Source organism: Misgurnus anguillicaudatus, chromosome 21 (assembly GCF_027580225.2).
Source record: "Misgurnus anguillicaudatus chromosome 21, ASM2758022v2, whole genome shotgun sequence".
In the NCBI taxonomy this organism is placed as follows: Eukaryota; Metazoa; Chordata; class Actinopteri; order Cypriniformes; family Cobitidae; genus Misgurnus; species Misgurnus anguillicaudatus.
Window position 1 is genome coordinate 417,241 of NC_073357.2, and position 20,406 is coordinate 437,646.

General features: G+C 37.9%; 1 protein-coding gene across 40 annotated transcripts in view; it reads right to left on the reverse strand.

Annotated features, from left to right (window-relative positions):
- The window catches only part of ptprda (protein tyrosine phosphatase receptor type Da), a 108,559-nt gene that overhangs the window by 14,173 nt on the left and 73,980 nt on the right, over nt 1-20,406 (reverse strand). For 11 of the 40 annotated variants that reach the window (XM_073859132.1, XM_073859136.1, XM_073859123.1 and 8 more), the window contains 14 exons: nt 19,784-19,977; nt 17,884-17,910; nt 17,316-17,433; nt 14,767-15,354; nt 14,353-14,453; nt 13,365-13,621; nt 12,721-12,814; nt 9,319-9,528; nt 7,866-8,026; nt 7,634-7,648; nt 7,303-7,415; nt 4,637-4,678; nt 4,139-4,236; nt 848-971 (listed from right to left, as the gene is read on the reverse strand). In XM_073859132.1, coding sequence (XP_073715233.1) covers nt 848-971; nt 4,139-4,236; nt 4,637-4,678; nt 7,303-7,415; nt 7,634-7,648; nt 7,866-8,026; nt 9,319-9,528; nt 12,721-12,814; nt 13,365-13,621; nt 14,353-14,453; nt 14,767-15,354; nt 17,316-17,433; nt 17,884-17,910; nt 19,784-19,977 — 2,142 coding nt within the window. The remainder of the gene's footprint in view (nt 1-847; nt 972-4,138; nt 4,237-4,636; nt 4,679-7,302; nt 7,416-7,633; nt 7,649-7,865; nt 8,027-9,318; nt 9,529-12,720; nt 12,815-13,364; nt 13,622-14,352; nt 14,454-14,766; nt 15,355-17,315; nt 17,434-17,883; nt 17,911-19,783; nt 19,978-20,406) is intronic. The other 29 variants (XM_073859147.1, XM_073859146.1, XM_073859143.1 and 26 more) reach the window with 16 other exon arrangements.

Sequence of the window (20,406 nt, forward strand, 5' to 3'; positions counted from 1 at the left end):
CAGAAGCAGATCTTCATATATATATATGTGAAGAGTTTTGTTGCAAAACGAGATAAATCCATTTTTTAACATTTTTGTCAAAACATGTTTATTATTATGTTATCATGTTATTATTTTGTTTTATGGTGCTACTTAGCTGTATTTTTTAAGTTAGGAAGGTTTAAATCACAACAAACCAACTGCAGATGAATTGAAATTAATTGGAATGCACAACCAAAAAACGAGATTTCTGAACAATTAACAAAACGGTGGTTATCTTGTTTTGCAATGAAACTCTTCAAATATATTAACAGTGTGAGTGAATGTGTTTAATAGTGCAGTACATCCCTGTCGCTCATCAGGAATAAAGAAATATATTCAAATCTCTGACTGACAGGACAGCAGGCCAATTCAATTTATGTCCTCTGTTCTGTCATAGACAATAAGAAATCAAATAAAAACACAGTATGTCTATTAAAGCACGAAACGTTTAATGCAATACTGAATGTGTCCATTATGAAGAACACAATCCCATAATGTAGAGTTGTACATAGTTAACTAATTCATTGAAAGTAAACTTAAAAGTATTATTGCTAATAGTTTAATATGTACCTTGTCAAAATGAACTATTTATCTACTTAGTTCTGAAGGGAAGATTTGATTTGTTGGACTGTCAGTGAATGTGTTGTTGTGTTGTGTTGAAACTAAATCACACCCATCAAGCGAGTTAAAGGCGTTTCCATCAGTGCACTATTTCTGACATATGTCAGCTGAACTCACTTTACTTTCATCCTTTATTAAGATCATTGATGCTGAAGTCAGCTCGGGCATTAATAAAACAATCTTGAGATGAAACTATCAGACATACCATCAATAGCAGACAGCAGAACTCTGGAGTGATCGTAAGCGATGACGTTGGCGTATCTGTTCTTAGGTTTGTTCACCTCCAGATTTGAATGCTCCCATGTGAACTGTTGACCGGGATCAATGGACTGAAGGAGAAATGATTGATATTAAACATTACACACACTGTACTGTGTATACTCAGATACAAGACTTCACACAGCCAATAATATTCACACTCAGAAATAGAGACGCCTGACCTACAGTACACCGCTATGTCAAACATTTCATACAGTAAAAATAGACCGACCAAACACGTCACAAGAAGAGTCACTGCTGCTCATCTAAAGATTACAGGACCAAACAAACACATTTATAAAGAAATTATACAAAAAACAACACTGAACAATTCAATGAATGAATGGCAAGGCATTATGGGTTATAAACACAGACCATATCTATTGAAATCCTCAAGAATGAACCGATGAATGAATAAATGAGCAAACAAATGAATGCAATCCATTTCCTTTGAACAAATGAATTAACTTGAGAAATGAATGAAGAAACAAATGAAGAAATGTGAATAACTTTATGTATAATGTAGGGAATACGTGAAGCTTATTGCAGTAATATTTCCTGAGGAGGCTTTTAAACGCTTAGGAACAGGTGTTCGTCTGAAAGCTGCAGAGCGTCGCTTGAATCTGTCAATGTGAAAGAGCTTTTGTGAACGATATGACCCCGACGTCAGTCTTATGTGCAGTTTGCAATTTTTCCCATTTACTTTAATAATGAAATTATTCAGTCTCCGCAGTGTCTTCTGAAAATGAAAAGATGATACGCATCTGCCTGCGAGCGGCTCTCCGCGTTGACAAATTTCAAATTACAGTTTTCAGAGGAGCCGTCGAATGAATGAAAATTGGTCCCGTAAGCGAAAAGGGGACAGTAACGTCTTCATGCCTTCAATAGATTTTAAAGGATCACGGCGAGATGTGCTCCCTTTCAAACGCCGTCTTTGTCCGCGGCCTCTCCCCTTTCAAACGACTGCAAACAAATCTGAGCAAATTACGCTCAAACAAAGCACGCCATAAACGACGTTAGACCGTGAAAACGGTGCGAGCGGATATTTCCTATACGTAAAGCACGCAGAGAGACACAGACGGTTTATAGAAAAGAATCAAACGCTGGCGTTTCAGCCGTCTCACTCGTGTGTTTGTATAACCTTTTAGCATGAGAAAACGCTCCCCGATATGAAAAATGGTAAATTGACAGCGGTGGTATTTTTCTGTGGGCGCAGAGCCGTAAGGCGTCACTAAAGATGACAAATCTGCAGTTAAGCCGCGTCGTTCTGCCCAAATCTGTTGAAACATTGCTTGTGAAGCGGCCCGCTCCATTGTGCTGCTGAAATTACTTTCTGTGGCCGTGCAAAAGCGCCTCAGAATGACAATTTGGTCTCGGCTCCGGCGGGCAGCTTGGCAGAGCTCCACGTCTGACCTCATGTTCAGTAACCGCAGACCGAGAGCCCGACGCCAGCCAACAGCTCTGAAAAGCGCAATGAACTCGCGCTCGGTCACGCTTTCTGAGACTCTCACGGTCTCTGTCGGAAGATCCGGTCCTGTCCCTGGCCCATCTGCTGCTCCAAAACACTAAATCTGTCAATCACACACGACTCCCCAATCCAACGGCCATTAGAAAAATACAAGATTTCAATTGAGAGGATGCTCACTTCACAGGATGTCCTGATGCATTTTACTTCTATGTCATTCTAAATGATTTCATGTGGAATATATTACAATACACTATTCATAAAATTATCATATTTAAACAAAGTCTGTAAAACAATCTCTACAGTAAAAACATCTACATACATTTTATCATCAAACTAAGTTATAATACTGTTGTGAATTTCTTTAACTTTGAAATGAACAGAAATAATCAAATCAAATGAATGTTGTTTACATTAATAATATAAATACTGATGACAACATTAATAATGTACTTGAATCAAAATACTTTTTCAAGGATTTCTTTTCATTGTAATTTTAATTACTCTCCAACTACACAAACTCTGCCCAATTTCAACTCAAATTCCAATTCAACATCCTGAAATTTATATCACATTTAAATGTATCATAAAGTGAGGCGTAGCCAATCAAAGAAAAGCAGTGAGCATGGCCAATGTAAGTTTAACAAGCAGGGGGAGTGGCCAAATCAAATAAAACTTAACTCATTCCCTGCCAGACTTTTTTTTCAAAAAGTTGCCTCAGCATTTTTTGTGATTTTCACAAAAGTTTCACAAAATGCCTTCCAGGAAAATTTTCTTCCATAAATATGTAAACATACAAATCTATCAAATGAAAGAACAGAAACTCTGCTTTCAAACAAACAAAAAAAAAACAACATTTCTTTCTAACTTCATTTGTTTTCTTTTTATAACCTCTTAAATATGGTGAGGTTTCTTCATAAATACCAAATTTTGGGCAAAAAGCTAAAATAATTGGATTTTCGTCAAGTAATTTTGTAAGAGATCAGATTCAGAATGATGGTCAAAACATACATAGCGTTTACAATGTTGTTGAATTAGCTGATGCTTCAGTTTTTTATAAATTGGGTAAGAGCGCCACCTAGTGGATAATAGCGAAATATAGATTACCGTAAAAACTCATCAGGGAAGCGTCATTGGCAGGGAAATGTTTTCTCATAATTGACGAGATAACTTGTCAATGGCGGAGAAAGAGTTATGTTTAACAAGCAGGGGGGTGTGGCCAATTCAATTCAAATTCCAAACATATAAGAGTTATTTCTTAACCTCAAATGTTTGTGCTCAACTCTAAAAGACAGCATGTGATACATGACCAATAGCATCACTGAACTGAGCAATGTTTTGGCTGTGTACATGTCTCTTCCATCGATAAACGGTGTACGTGACCTTTCTACAGTGCCGTGTTAAATGACATCTGATAGACAGCAGCAGATATGTGGTTGTTTTTTCTGGTGAGCTGTGTGGTATCATCGTGTTTGGCAGGTGAACACTTAATGTTTATCAGGTCAAAACCAATACAACTAATCCAGTTAAAGCAAGGATGAAAGAAGGAAGGAGATTTATAGAATTAAATGATAAATACTACAAATGTCACAAATAATGACTAAACAAATGTAATATAAGACATCTGTAAAAACACACAATGATTGTCAATGGGTTTTGCCCATTTTGTTTGGTAATGGGGTGTTTTGAGTGGTCCCTAAGAACAGCATTAAGGGGTGGTCTGCTATTTGTGTATGAAATGTCTTCATACAGGAAGAAATGCTTGACGCTTACCTCATATTCCTGTGAAAACTTCAAGTTGTCGTTTGCCTTCAGGCGCTCGATATGATCGGCTAACTCCATGACCGGAATGGGAGGGTGACTGGCCATCCCTGCAGAGAGAGGAAAAACAAACAGGGCCGACGTTAGCGCTGAAACATCTATGCGGACGCTACGACATGACCGTTATAGAGGATGGAGAATGTGAGGCTTTAATCGGCCTGTATGATTGGACGAAGCAGCCACATGCTCAGAGAGAAGAAACACTGAAGCCATTCCTAATGAAGAGAAGAATGTTATTCGCCCGAAAGCGTTAACATGGTGGAAAAACATGGCGACCAAATGGAAGATTGTTAGGGACTGGATATTACAATCTACAGGAAGTGACGTATCAAACCCCGCCTCCCGCGCTGCTGCGTAAGGCAAAGCGTCGTGAAAAATGAGCACATGAGTTGACTCAGATGATGGAAATGAACAAACACAGTGGCATATGTAGAAACAAGAGCGACTAACTTGACAAATGAAGGTTACTGGGGTAAACCGAAGCGGCTGAACCTGCGGAGGAAAAGGGGACGGGGATAAATCAAAGGTGGCTGACGTTAAAATCAAGCAAATGCGGTGATCGCTAAACTACCGAGGCAGTAGAAACAAAGGGCCAGATTTACTAACAGCTACCGTCAGCGCAAACCATCATTTCACCGTTAAATTACGACTGTTGGGATTTACTAAAGACACACAGTGCATAACTAGGACTGAAAAGGTGTGGTCTGGTTATTATTCGCATGTGCATTTCTAGGAGGACACAAAATGTATAGGAGGAGATTATTTAAATGATTCATGAAATGCGAATTACTAATGTTTGTGTGTGTGATATTACTGATATTAGTGCCATTGTTTAACAATGAAAAAATCATGTCTTAAATCTTTTTGCGCTTGAAATGTCTGCAATTGTTGGTGATAGGAGGAGACATCACAGAGATCAGAGAGCGTGTGGCACAACGTAGAGGATTTTTAACATGTAACAGTTTATTTGAAATGGCAGAGGAACATATTATTTTGAAGCCATGTCACTAGGAGAAGTCACACAATAGCAGGTGTTTCAAAACCTTTCATTTAATTTTCTAACTTACGCTGCTCTTAGTAGATTGCGTTGGTCATTATGGAAATTAGCTGTTACGTCTGTGTTATTTAATTTGTGCCTTTTTAGTAAATAACACGCAGATATTACCACTCCAACTTTTTTAAATTGCGCTTTATCGCTTATTTGCCCGTTTAGTGAATCTGGCCCTGAAATGTGGACGAACATCTTCAGATCTACTTTAATTCATTAGCAAAACAAACTGTTACATGCTAACGGATAACACGTACGATAACATGCGGAAATGAAGATGGTTGCACGAACACACAGAACACAACAGAAAAGATGTCATGCATGTTTATACGTGTTTTTGTTTTGTTTGGGTTATAAAATTCGAGAAATTTGGTAACGCGCGAGCACGTGTTGGAGAGACCGAAAAAAGTGTGCTTTTAAGTCTGTGTTTGCATTGCAGAGGACGCTTTTGAACAGATGAGAAGCAGAAGCTGCTCTCTGATAAGCGGTTTGCATAACAACAGCCTGCGTGCCGCAGAAAGAAGCCGTACGCGCGGACGCGACGCTGCAGTTCTTTCATCTCCGGGCTGATAGAAGAGGGCATTAGCTAATGGAGGCAGCGGGGGAGAGCTGCCATCCACCGCCTCTCAAGACCCATTACCAGCCACGGTGACAATGAAACTGCCATTCGGCGAAACGCGTCGATGCGACATCAAGCACCCTCAAGATGAAAATTGAGATGGGGGGGTGACCGCATGACAGGCATGGAGGGTTTGAAGAGAGACGGGCTAATGCAGAGGCCGTTCTCACTGAAGAGAGGGATCTTCACTCCACGAGAGCTCGTGTTTGGGCTGCCTGAAGGGAAAATGGAGGACGCCAAAGCTTTTCTAAGAGCTTGTTTGTGAAAGAACGAGAGACGAGAGTCTGCTAATAAAGAGGCGTGGACGGAAGGGATTGAGTGCATGAAAAATCGCTCTCTCGCACACAAACTCTTGTCATATTTACATCACGGCCCGTGAACGACACCGCGAGCTACAGCGCACGCGTGAGAATTGTACAGAATTCCTTAACTGCTTCAGTAAACTCATATGTAGACAGATCCTAAATCCAGTTTCCCATACGCTAAAGGTTACTTTAATCAACCGTGTTGAAGCGCACTTCATTTCAATACACATCTATACGCTCAATGTGATTTTTAAACTGAATATATGTTTCATGAGTATGTATGTACACTGATAATAAACCCCATGATATGCTCACGTAATGTCCTGACAACTGAACTACAGTAAGGTCAGTAGCAGAAGTAGTTTTATTTTTCCAGCAGGGTCCCTGACGTGGTCCAGGTGTTTCTGACAGACAGACTGAGTGTTTAGAGTCCATGCCACCAGCAGCAGAAACTAATGGAGCGACCCTCATTTTGCCCCTCAGAAAATAAATCTATAGGTGTTTACGGCCGACTGCTCTGGAGGTGTGTGTGTGTCTGTGTGTGTGTGTGTGTGTGAGTGTGTGTAGTTCACCTCCTTCACTGTAGGGTCAGAAGACACAACATTCACATGCTCCTCTGATACTCTTTCACACACACCACTGCTTCAAACACAACAGACCACCTCAACATTTGTGTGTGTGTGTCTGTGCATGTGCGTATCTATGTGTGTGTGCGTCTGTGTGTGTCTATGCATGTGTGTGTGTGTGTGTGTGTGTGTGTGTGTGTGTGTGTGTGTGCAGGTGCATGTGTCTCTATGTAGACGGTGCATTTGTGTCTGTTTACTGATACAATACACAATATTGTAACCCTCAGAGGTTTTAAGGGGTGTTATATGTGAATGTTGTAAATATGTTGATGCTCTAGACTGACTGTCCAGCTGGAATAAAACTGTGATGTGTGGAGTTTCTGAGTCTTAAATAACTTTGGTCCTGTGGGATTTCTTGTCTTTCCGATCAAATGTTGCACATTTCTATGTTATAGGAAAAATGGTAAAATGAAAACTTGAGGTTGGTGTTTTATGAAATAATGCAATTAAACTAAAGTCACGTATTACTGATCTCTGTTTGATGATGATGATGATGATGAAGATGAGGAGAATCTCACCGGGAGTCTGGAAGTTTAGTCGGCGTAACTCCACAGGGTCGGTGGGGTGATGGCAAGGCATTTCTTTACCGCTGGGCAAACTACCTTTCCTCGCTTCTGACTCCGCCCTTTTCCTGAAAACAAACAAAAACTGCATTCAAGTCATGAGTCGAGTCAATTTCATGAAAGTGAAGTTCAGTCGAGAGAAGAGAGCTACCGGTGGTCGAGTATTTGATGTGTATCTTGTGTGACATTTTAATGAGAATCGTTCTGGTGTATATAATGTGTCAGTGGGTTCAGACAGATATACGTCTGCTATATACAGTACTATAAATCTGTCTGTCTCTCTTACCTGTCTGGTTGACTGCTCCAGTGAAAGTGATAGGATGGAGAAGAGTGTTAGTAAAAGACAAACACATTAACAGATCAAACGCATTCACTTCTCATTCATGAACGTCTGCTGTTCACACGAGTTAAGTGTATGAACACTTATGCATGTCTGTATTTACATTTACATTTTTATACAACAACAAGATTTAAACAAAATGAAAATTCTCACATGTCAATTTCTACACTGTTTCTACCTTTTGTACAGCAGGATGGCAATGACGATGCAAATGATGAAGATTACAGCGAGCACAGGACCCACGATCCAGATCAAGCCTTCTTCTTCATCTATTATGGGCTGTGGATCGATGTCGGCAAACACCACAGGATCAGAATACGGACTCGCCGCGTACAACGTCTACAAATAAACAGAAAAAAAAAAAACATCAGAAGAAGAAGAAGAAGTGTGAGCACATCTCTCATAGAATAATACAGTCATCTGAAGGGTTTTAATGCTCAGCTTGTGTTTAAGTATCTAAATCATCCTTTATTGGATCCATTTCATTCTGTTATGCAGATGAAGTTGTTTTGTTTTAATGCAAACTGATGTACAACATATTCACAGTATTCATCAGAGTATTATTATTTCTCTCTTCTATAGACTTGCAGTGTAAATGCATGTTTACTATATACGCTTTAAATATGTTTTACTATGAGAACAAACAGGTTTAATGTGCAGTGCTGCTCAATTAAAGAAAATCATCTTAATATGATCCTATAAGAGCTTTAAAATCCTGTTATGACTGTGATTAATGCAATATTAAAGTAATCTTCATCAGTCTGTGTTTAGTCAGGCGACTTACAACTACATTAAATGATTAGAATCTCATTTAATCCAGAATCAAACACAAATTAAAACCAATGAGAGAGAGAGAGAGAGAGACACACACGTACATGCACGCACGCACATGCACCCACACACACACACACACACACACACACACACACACACACACACACACACACACACACACACACACACACACACACACACACACACACACACACACACACACACACATGCACGCACGCATAGTATTTTTGTGTTGTTTTCGGTACAAATATTTTAGAAATTCTTAGAAATACATATTTTTTCTTGAAGAGCAAGAAAATAAGTCTTTTTATACCGAAAAATATAACATTTAGATGCACTTTTGCTTAAAACAAGCAAACAAATCTGATAATGGGGTAAGAAAAACATTTCTCAAATTTCTTTTCTTAAACAAGAATTATTTTTACCCCATTGGCAGATATTTTTGCTTGTTTTAAGCAAAAATTCATTTAAATTGTTAATTTTTTGGTTTGTTTATTTTTATTTGTCTACTAACTAGATTTATTTTTTCAGGTAATTTTGCTCATCAAGAAAATGCATGTTGTTCTAAGAATTTTTAAATATTTCTACTGAAAACAAGACACAAATACTAAGTAAGAAAATATTTTTTTTTTAATCCTCTATATAGTCACAATCTCTCTACAGCACATAAACAAAGACTAAACTCATAATAGAGCGTTAGCATGTTGCTAAGCTAATAACACAATATACAAACACAACACATGAATCAGGCATCTTATGAGCGATTGATTTCAGTATGTCTATGTCTGTCTGACTGAACACCAAACAACAGATAGCTGAAGGATGATGAAACTCACATGATCAGATATCTCTAACACAGCCAGCACAAAGAAGATGTACTCCTGCCCATTTAACAGCTGCTTGTTCTCAAAGTCACCGTAGATCTTGGAGTCTCCGAGCGTAAACTCGGCGGGAAGTTCATGGAAATATGCAGCGATGTACGGCTTCAGTTCCAGCTGCCTGCGGAATCGAAGAGCGCCACTCGTTCGGTTGATTTCTCTCAATAACTGAAACAGAGAAAAGTGTTTGATAAATCCAGTAAATAATCTTAATAATCAATGTTCACGTTTGACTGATGAATGCATCTGATCAATGACTACCAACAACAAAGACAAAAGAGAAATCAAGATCAACCTATCGATTTATGAATTGGTTGCCTTTAGTTCAGTTTCTCTCATTCATACACATATATCAGGCAAACTACTGCATCAGTCACTAACACTAACTTCATATTGGTTTACAGTGACATTAACTAATGTAACTAATGTGTCATACAGCAGCACATCTGATTTTATCATGTATATCATGTTTGTGAATTAACTCTTTCTAATCTCTGGCCTATACATTTAAATTATGCAGTTAGAGAAAAATTTACCTGATATGCAAAAAAAAAATTAAACCTACAAAAGTAAATATTGAAACTGACATAATAATGTTATGATAAAATACTAAACAAACTGCTGGTTTGTCCATGTAAAGTCAGATATTGAATGTGATATTAACCACCAGGCCACACTGCAGAATGAAATGACCAAGGGGGCACGTCACATTTTTAAGGGGTCTTAACTTTAAACAAAACAAAACAAATAAAAAAAACACAGAGATGACTTGATTTGAAAGCGGGGTTCCCAAACACTTAAAGGTAAATTGCACAGCTAACTAAACAGACAAAACTAATCAAATAAAGTTAATATAATTAACTTTAACATTTAATTTGGAAAAATATACTTTTATTAATATCTCACCTGTAATCTTATTGATTTGACATTGAATTTTTAAACACAGTCTAGCTTGAATTTGCTAAACTAGTAGTGCATATCATAAGTCATAACACGGATAATAACGCTAATAATTGTTGAATAAAACCCTGTCCATACTAATTTAATTTTACAGGTTGTGTGCTTGTGCCTGTACACAAACACCTATGAGGGAAAAGGTCGCTCACTCACAAAAGATGATGATTATATTACACATATAGTAAATGTTACCATCAAGGTTACAATAGTTTTGCATTTACATTAATTTTTATGACTTTACACACTGAGCTGTGTTACATGAGAGGAACCCAACACGACACCCAGCCAATAGAAATTGTTATAAAGCCAACAGAAATCCATGTTTATCCCTTTCTGTCCAATCATCTTTTAGTGCGATTATTCATATATACTTCATTGCCAGTCAGAGACGCATAGCCACGTTGCATATTAATAATCAGAGATAACAAAACAGAAAAGGTATTTTCTTTATATTTTTAGTTTATTTCAGTTGGTCTTGTAAACACACAATGCAGTATTAATTAGTTATCTTTTTTGTAAACCCTCGTTTTTAAACCCTGCCAGAAATACCCAAATATAACCTGAGGGGACACAAATCTCGTGGCTTCAGGCCTGTTTACCACCCAACAAAATTTGAATGATGGAAAAATGCCAAGTAAATAAAATTAGTTATCAAAATCTTCTCTCAACTTTCAAATACCACTACAACCTGAATGGATGCTCGTGATTGTGTTAGGGGCGGGGCCATGTGCGGTGGCTCCAGTGAGTCATTGAGACAATGTTTTAACCACGCCCAAATAATCTTGAACTAAAAAAACTGTTTATCGATCTAACTCTGCAATGCACACAACTTACTTCTGGATTCCTGTTAAACATAGTGGATGGCTTTTGAATCTGTATCATCTACACTGACATGGTGCTGCTTTTATACATGAAGCCTTTAGGAGCAACCAAAGACGAGAATAAACAATGTCCAGTGGATATGCTCATTAACATCTTAAAGCTAAGTATAAAAAAATTACTTATTTTTTGTACACTTTATAGCTTTTGACAAATGCATTTTCTTCTGACACACATTCAGATATTAGAATTAAAAAAAAACACAACACAAATTATAATACCACAAATAACAAGCTACAATAGTACATACCGGCAACCAGAAGCAATCAACCAGTTTTCCGGTTTGGTCACGTGACGTTCAACATATATCGTATTCAGTACTACATAGTTCACAGTCTTTATTGTTCACAGTCTTTGTGGTGTATTTCAGTAATACATTTATAACAATGTGTGCAGAAACAATCATCAAGATTGACTTTACAGGGACTTCAAATATATGAGACCTTTTTACACAGTGCCTTATTTAACAATTTCTCTGTGTGTGTGTGTCTGTGTGCATGCGTGTGTGTCTGTGTGTGTGTGCTAATCCTCAGGTGTTGCCGTGAGAAGGACGGGTTCTCTGATAAAGGTTTCTATCATTCCCGCTGAAGCCGTCAAAAGTGTTTCAGTCTTTCTGCCCTTGAGTCACACTGAACAGATGACTTCAAATATTGACAGTGAAATAAATTGAGTGTGTGTTGGTGTGAACGCTGGAGGGGAAAAGACTTTTCCTCTTTACTAAAGCATTTGGAAAACAAACATTCTAGAAAATGTCTGCGTCGCTGCTTCATCAGCTCACGCTGGACAAACATTCCAGAGATTAAACATCGATCATTTCATCTCTTAATTAATTCAGCACATTAAAGGGTCAATAACCACCACGGGTCAGCTGGCAAGTAGAGGGGTGTGTCCAATGAAAGGTTGGGGTCATCCAATCAGAGAACAGATCTCTGTGTGACCTTCCTACTTTACATACAAGCCTTTTAAATATTTACTCTGCTTAAAAATAATATAACCCATGTTGAGTGTAGTCTAGTCCTCTCTGGTGATAACAACTCTTTAGAGAAAAATGTCTTTTGTACTCAATCCCATTAGCTGGAATCAACAGATTTGCATATGACTGGAAGTGATCAACTGTAATGTCTCGCTTTCCTTTCAAACCACCAGCTTCATTGAACCGCTCGTAGGGCCGCTGGGACGAATGCACTGACGTGGACTACTGCCATAATCAATAATGTTTGTAAAGCTTGGACTCATTTATTGACGGGAGTCTTGAATAAAACAGCGTTGGCTTTGAATCTGACTTCAAATCGTCTCAATCAGAGACAGATTACTTAAGTGTCCTGTCCACACAGTCCCATCTCATCTCAACCATCTGTATTTATGATCATAGTTCTCCACATCACGATTAGACTTCTTATAGCCATGTGTTATATACACTATATTTTATTAGTATCTTCTGCCATTCACTGTTTGGTCATCTGACCATAACATACCAATCAAATCTATACCATGTAATGCACAAATGTAAATGTAACATCCTACCTCTTCCAGATTCATCTCATCCGGATTGTCCCAGAGTTTGATAAACTTTCCAGGCCGCTGTTTCTTCAAAGGAACCACCACAATGTAATATCCCCTAAAGAGAGAGATGTTCGTTACAGTATGTCTTATTGTATGTTTCTTGCTTTATGTTTAATGCTTTGGTAATATATTGTAAGTGACACAATCATGCCAATAAAGTTAAATTGAGAGCAAGAGAGAGAGAAAGAGAGAGAGAGAGAGCAGATCAGTGGTTAGGTGTGACTGCCAGCAAAGGTTTTATTGACACTGTTAGGACATCCATCAAGATTAACCCCAATCAATCTGGACTTTCCAATCCACTTCAGATGACACTGGATTAACGACATGTTTGACGGAAAGAGAGTTCCTCTGTAAACACATCAATAATCTGCCAACACAAACTTCACCGCCTCACTTTTACTTCAACTCTACTGGGTTTGGTGTGGTGTTAACCCTCTCGGTGAAAGAGATATCTGAATTTAATAGACCAGAATCATAAAGACTGGACTTAAACTCAAGAGTATCATTACTTTAATAATCTCAGAGCAGACAGTACTGGTAAGTGCTGGTCAACAAGTAAGGTCATGCCATGCAGCTTAGTCTTTCTGGTTGTGACTGACACCTACTTGACTTTCTCTGTAGTCTGTACAGCGGGTAACTCCACCGTGACCGTGCCGTCAGAGCCGGTCTTGCCAATGAGGTACGGTTTGGTGCGAAGTACGTCGGGCGCCGTCATGGTGGAGACGCGGTGCTGTAGACCTCCAGCGCTGTTACCACGGTTGGTCAGCAAAAAGGAGTATTGAGTTTCTGGTTGTAAGTTGGTGATGAGCTTCTGCGTTAGCTTCCCATCCACTTCCACACTTTGGCCATTATCATACAAGATCTACAAAAAACATCCAAACCTCAAACCGCCTGTTGCTGTTGGTGTAAAAAAACATTGAAGGATGTTTTCTTTAAAAGCTGTAATCCTTCACTTTTTTAGTTATAAATAAACATAATTCATTGAGTAAGTTGAAAAGTGTCTTCTTAGCTTACAATGATTCACAAGGTTAAGCTTATAATAATGATGAAGAAGTTGAGCTGTCGGGTCAGATTATGTCAGTTGTTTATAAATACACGTACAGCTTGTAATGAACCTGCAATTTTATGTTTAAACAGAGATGGTGACGGAGAGGTAAAAAAGTTCAGTAAACAATCCCAGAATGCATCAGTGCAATCCAGCTGAAAGTCCAAGTTGTCCAAAAAAAGACTATATTGATGACATTTGTTATGTGAAATAAACTGAATTAAAAACAAACTGCAATTTGAATGATCTCTTTCATTTTTTTCTTAAACAGGACTGTACAGACAAAATTAATCTAATCAGTACCAGAAATAGTCAAAAAACATTGATTCTGAACAAAATTATTGGTATATTTATTGTAATAGATGATCATTGATTAAGCCTAATTTGCTTTGAATATACTGTTAGTGGAACTATCAAGTGTACTTTATGTGAAGAATGCTATGAAGGCAGCAGATATGGAGGCAGCTTTACAATGTTCTGGTAACACAATCTAGATGTTCAATGTTGTCTAGAATGAAATGCGGTGCATTTAAAAACAAATCTCTTACTGTAAACGGTTGCGCGGGATTGTAGTTCTCAGGAATCTCCCACGTAAGCAGCACTGAAGTCTTCATGGCAGCTTTCACGTGAAAATTTTTTGCAAACACTGCTAAAAGAAATGTGGGGCGGATGAATTAGGCAACAGTGTCAGTACAGTGTATTTAGTCAATAACAGCCTTACCTGTGACACTTTTGCCCCTTCTACCTCACGACTTAAGAGGACTATCCCAGAGCTCACATCTTACCTTTACCTTGTCATGGAGTCCCGCTGCTAAGCTTCCTTGAGGATGCTAACTCAAACACTTAACACTAAATATGCTAGGGTCTAATTTTAGATCGGCTAAATTTCAATTTCCTCCATCATACTCTCTCTGATCGTAGAAGAGGGCAAACAGGGCGATGGGGTGTTGCGAGCCTCCTACCTTGGTTGACAGGTTGTGTTCTGAACTGGACGCTAGGACTGTAAGGACCGGGGCCCTTACTGGTGAAGGCACACATTTTAATATCGTACGTCGTGTCCGCTTTAAGGCCGTCCAGGATGACGGCGGACTCGGGGGCGGTGATAAACAGTTCGGAAGGACTGCGAGGACTGTTGATGTCTTTGTACTGAAGGGCGTATTTGATAACGGCTCCGTTACGCTCCGCTAACGCCACGGGCTGCCAGCTGACCTGAATGGTAGTTGTCGTGCTACTTTCAGCAAGAATGCCTTGCGGGTAGCCAGAAGGCGTGTCCTCGTGCGTGGAGATCTCTTTGACCGTTTCCTCTCCGAATCCCACCTTGTTGCGGGCCGAGAGGCGAAACGTGTAGGTCGCACCCTTGTGGATCTCTTTGGTGGTGTAGTGGTTATCGCGCTCGGAGAACTCGATCACGGTCAGGGGTTCCACGTCTTTGCGGCCGAATCTGAGCCGGTAGCCCTGCAGAGGGCCGTACGTGTTGGGAGGAGATTGCCATTGCAACAGAGCGGTGCCCATGTTTGTCGGACTGACCATGAGACGAGGCTTTTCTGGAACTAAAAATTAAAGAGAGACGTTAATGCTGGGCCAAGCAATTCATTTAATAAACACACTTAACTTATCTTAAATTAAACCTGATGCCATTCACTTGGACTTTAGGCAAAAAGTAAATCAAGACCTTTAAGCTTCTTATTGAAAATTTGGTATACTGATTTACTTCACCACGGTCTAAACGAAAGACAATTACACTGCATCTATAAATGCACATAGATATATTTTTTTTCACGCAGCATAATATTAATAATAACATAACATAATATTTAGAGAATTTAGTCAATATAACAAGAATAAAGTCATAATATTTCAAGAATAACGTCAATATAATGAAAATAAAGTCAATATAATGAAACAAAGTAGCATTATTTGAAGAATGAACTCAATAAAGAGAATAAAGTCAATATAACAAGAATAAAGTCGTAAGATTTCGAGAAAGAAGTCAATATATTAAGAGTATAAAGTCAATATAACAAGAATAAAGTCGTAAAATTTCAAGAATAAAGTCAATATAACGAGAAGTAACTCATAATATTTCAAGAATAACATCAACATAATGAAAATAAAGTCAATATAACGAAAACAAAGTCATAATATTTCAAGAATAAAATCAATAAAGAGAATAAAGTCAATACAATGAGAACGAAAGTGTAATATTTCGAGAATAAAGTCAATATTACAAGAATAAAGTCCTAAGATTTCGTGAATAAAGCCAATATATTAAGAGAATAAAGTTAATATAATGATAATAAAATCATAATATTTCCAGAATACAGTCAATACAACAAGAATAAAGTCATAATATTAGAGAATAAGGTCAATATAACGATAATAAAATCATAATATTTCGAGATAAAAAGTCAACACAACGAGAATAAAGTCGTAATTTTCAATAATAAAGTCGTAATATTTCAAGAACAGAATCAAAATAACGATAATAAAGTCTTAATATTTCGATAATAAAGTAAATATAACTAGAACAAAGTCGTAACTTTTTGAGAGTAAAGTCAACGCTATGAGAATAAAAATTGTGAGGTTTTCGGGAATTGAGTTGTTATATTTTATGTGAATCATGTCATATTTTTACAAAGAATACAAAGAAGTACAAATAAAATTTTATTACTAAAATATTTGCTGAATTGGTGTTTTGAGCATTTTTTTCACGTTGCATTTATATTCTGAGTGAATTTCCCTGATATCGTTTTTTTTAAGAAAGCAAGTATGTCATTTGATGCTTGTTCACAAACACGTTAATGTAAAAATCTGACTTTATTCTTGAAACCTCACAACTTTATTCTTATAGTGCTGAATTTATTCACGAAATATTACAACATTTTTCCTGCAATTTAATCTGTTTTGACTTCTGTCTGGAAAACAACTAATTAAATCTTGCATTATGATGACTTTAATTTTGAGATGTTTCTATTTTTTTTATTTTTCGCTTGGTCCTAACCCTCCTTCATATAGAAGAACTGATCTAACAAACTGTAACAGTTTCTCCCAATGTTGAAGCCGTACATCTATTTTCTTCATTTCCCAGTCAGAAACGTTAAAAGTTTGACAGTTTCCAATGACACAATATCAAACAGAAATCAGCAGTGATAGCGTTTGCCTTTCACAGCCAGACACTCAAGAATAAAAGCAAAATGAAAAGCTTTTCAGCGAGCTGAATAACGCCACAATTAGAGGTACACCAGAAAGCGCCTGTACTTATAAAGCATTTCAGTGATCATCCAGATTCTTTTCTTCTGAACAAAAAAACATCTATTTTGCCATTTTCCTGACAGATTTCTCCATTATTTCTTTAACCCCTGCAAGCATTTCAAAGGCAGAGCCGTAGGCGAGTGGAATTACAATGGTCGTCGTCACCGCGAGGGCAATTACAGCCATTCACCGTTACTGGCTCCGGGCTAAAAGTCCAGACCACAGCGGCTACACGGGAACAAATGACTCTCAAACCTACCGGCTCCGGTGGTGGTGACCAGCTTGTGTTTGCTGCGCGCTCCGTCGCCTTTGGTCGTAAAAGCGGCGACGGTCACTGAATACGTGCTCTCGGCATGAAGGTCACTAAGAAGCAATTCCTAGAAAATAGACAAAAGCACAAACAACACAACTCAACACATTATAAGTACTCTTAAGAAAATAAATCAAACATTCACACAATTTCACCAATAAATCTTTTGACTTTTTCAGATAACTGAAGAAGATAGTTTTACAAAGATATTTTTATTATTAATGTGCAAACAGGGAAAACATTTCGTTTTCATGCTTGGAAATATAAATGAACCTCCTCATATTTGCTGGTTTTAAAATGATTGTGGGAACGCAAATGAGGCTATACTCATCTTCTTCTGCTGGTGAGGACAAAACAATATCAAATCTGACACAACATTAAACATCTATAGGCAAAAGTGAATGACATGTATATATTCATGAGAGCAACTGATGCCGCATACAGTGAGATCAACTGAATGTGCAAAGATGGCAAAATCAATTCAAATAGTCCAGAAAAGCTGAGGAGAGCGACTCACGTGTTCAGCAGAATCATCATATTCCCACTGAAGTCCACGCAGACACCATCAAGAGACCAACAGAAGAGAAACAAACACAAACATCTGACAAATGACCATAAACATTACACAAATGCATAGCCTTCATTTAAAGGTGCCAAAGAATGCATTGTAAGAATCTGTTCAATTCTTCTCTGATATCTACACAGAAGGTTTGGTGCTTTTTTAAGTGCAAAAATGATCCAGAGTCAGTTTTACATGTCCATTTACAACCCTTTATAATGAAATGGGCTATTATTATTATTATTATTTGAATAATAATGTTGAGCTCTGCTCTGATTGGCTGTTTCTCCTTCAGTAGCTCTGTGTGTGTGTGTGTGTAAACAGATCTTATGTTTGAGTCTGTATCAGATGAAGAGACAGATTTTGAGGAATAATCAATAGTTTGGTCTTTTGTATGCACAAGGTTTACATAAGAATGAGGAAACAAGTGTGTTTGAGGGTCATGATATGTTATAAGCATGTTATTATTCATCTATGCCTACATAAATACATTCTACAGAACCTTTAAATATAACTAATCACTCTTTTATATGAAACTGCATTAGACGGACATGTTGAGCTAAACATTCATATTAAACATTTCTTACAAACACTATTCAGGTTTAATAGAAATGTACAGTATATATAACCAGAAACATTTCTGCTGTGAATCCAGTGTTAGTTTTCAGGATTCATGATCATCTATGTAGATTATGAGCTATAACTGCTATTCGCTGATCAATAAGACTTCATTCATATTCATAATGTATTGATAATCGGCTACAACAACAATTTTTTTGACAATTAATCCAGTAATCCCCGATAATCAATGTTTATTACACCACAGACGTTTGCTTATAAATTTTTTTACAAACACAGTTTCTCTCATTGGCCTTCTCAGTTATCAAATACATTTCAATAAATATTTCTGTATTAATACAGGGTTCCCACACCTTAGTTAACTTCAAATAAATTCAAGGACCTTTCAAGGACTTTCCAGGTCCAATACCCTCAAATTTAAGGACTAAATGTGGGGACACATTTCAAGTGAGAGCAAGGTTACATCGTGTTACCTTTAAAGACACATTGTTACAGTTCCCTTTCGAGGGAACGCACGCTGTGTCACTGCAGTGACACTTTGGGGACGCCTCCAGGTATAAGTGCGTCTGAATTCAACCAATGGTGAGGCTTAACGACAAAGACAGGGTGACGCGGGAGTCAGGAAGTATATCGCTAGCTGAAATATTGCCAAAGATGGCGTTACAGGGACGCAGGAAGTATGACAAGGGAGACGCAGCGTCTCGTTCCCTTCTCAGGGAACAACAGTTACGTACATAACCCCAGAATCCTACACTACACAGGGAATAATATGGATTTTTTTTCCAGAAAACTTGTTGCATAAAATAGATTTAAGGACTTTCAATGACCTGTATCTATGTATGTATATTTTCAAAAACTTCCCAGGGCCTTGAATTCTTACCCAAATTCACAAACTTTCGAGGATTTCAAGGACCCGTGGGAACCCTGTAATATGACTGCTGTGTTGTTTAAACATAATATATCTTTCACATTTTACTACACAAATAACACTAAATAATTCAAAAGCTGACGTCGTCTTATTTCTGATATATTTTAACATGACATATCTACATTTCTAATTCATTTGTTTTTCTTTATCTCATACAGCAAACAATTGTAGTTCTCTCTCTCTTGTTGATATTGTATATTATAATCAAGAGTTTTTAAATCAAGGTCTTATATTTAAATCCTACAGTTCATACCAGTTGAACTGGTTTCTAAAAGACAATAACCAGTGACCAGTTAATATATCACACATCAATGATGACCTGACCTGATCTGTATTAAGGGGTCTCCTTACCTGAGCGTCTTCTATCAGGATGTCTTTGATGGCCGGGTGTCCGACGGGTTCACCGTTAACCATCCTGACGTAGTGCACCTGATATCCACGAATCTGTCCGTGCTGTCTGCTGGGCACCGGCGAACGCCACAACACTTTAACAGACGAAGAGTTGACAGCCTCCACCTCGACTTTACGAGGAGGGCCGCTGGGCACTGAGAGAATTATGGGATAGAAGACAAGATGGTCAAGCTCACTGAGGCCGACGGTCACCTCCCCCAAAACAAAATGGCGAGGTGGAGAAAATCTACAAAATGGGTAAATGTTGTTAACAGGTGCTGACAACACTAATATCTCAACAATGGCAAGTCAAAAAAAAGAAGAAGAATAAAAAACAAAAACAATCCCCAAAAACAGGTCATTCAGTTGACCTCATTTTTTTTTCAGAAAAATGGGCATAGTGGATTCAAGATATGAAATAAAAATATAATCGGTAAAAACGAGCACAAAAATAAGCCAAGCAGAGCGTTTCAGAGATTTGAAGCACTCTAAAGGAGCTTGGCTATGACAGAGTGATAAAAAGACAAAAAGAAAAACAAATGTCATTTTCATGGGACGTCGGCGAGAAAAAAAGCCCCATTTTT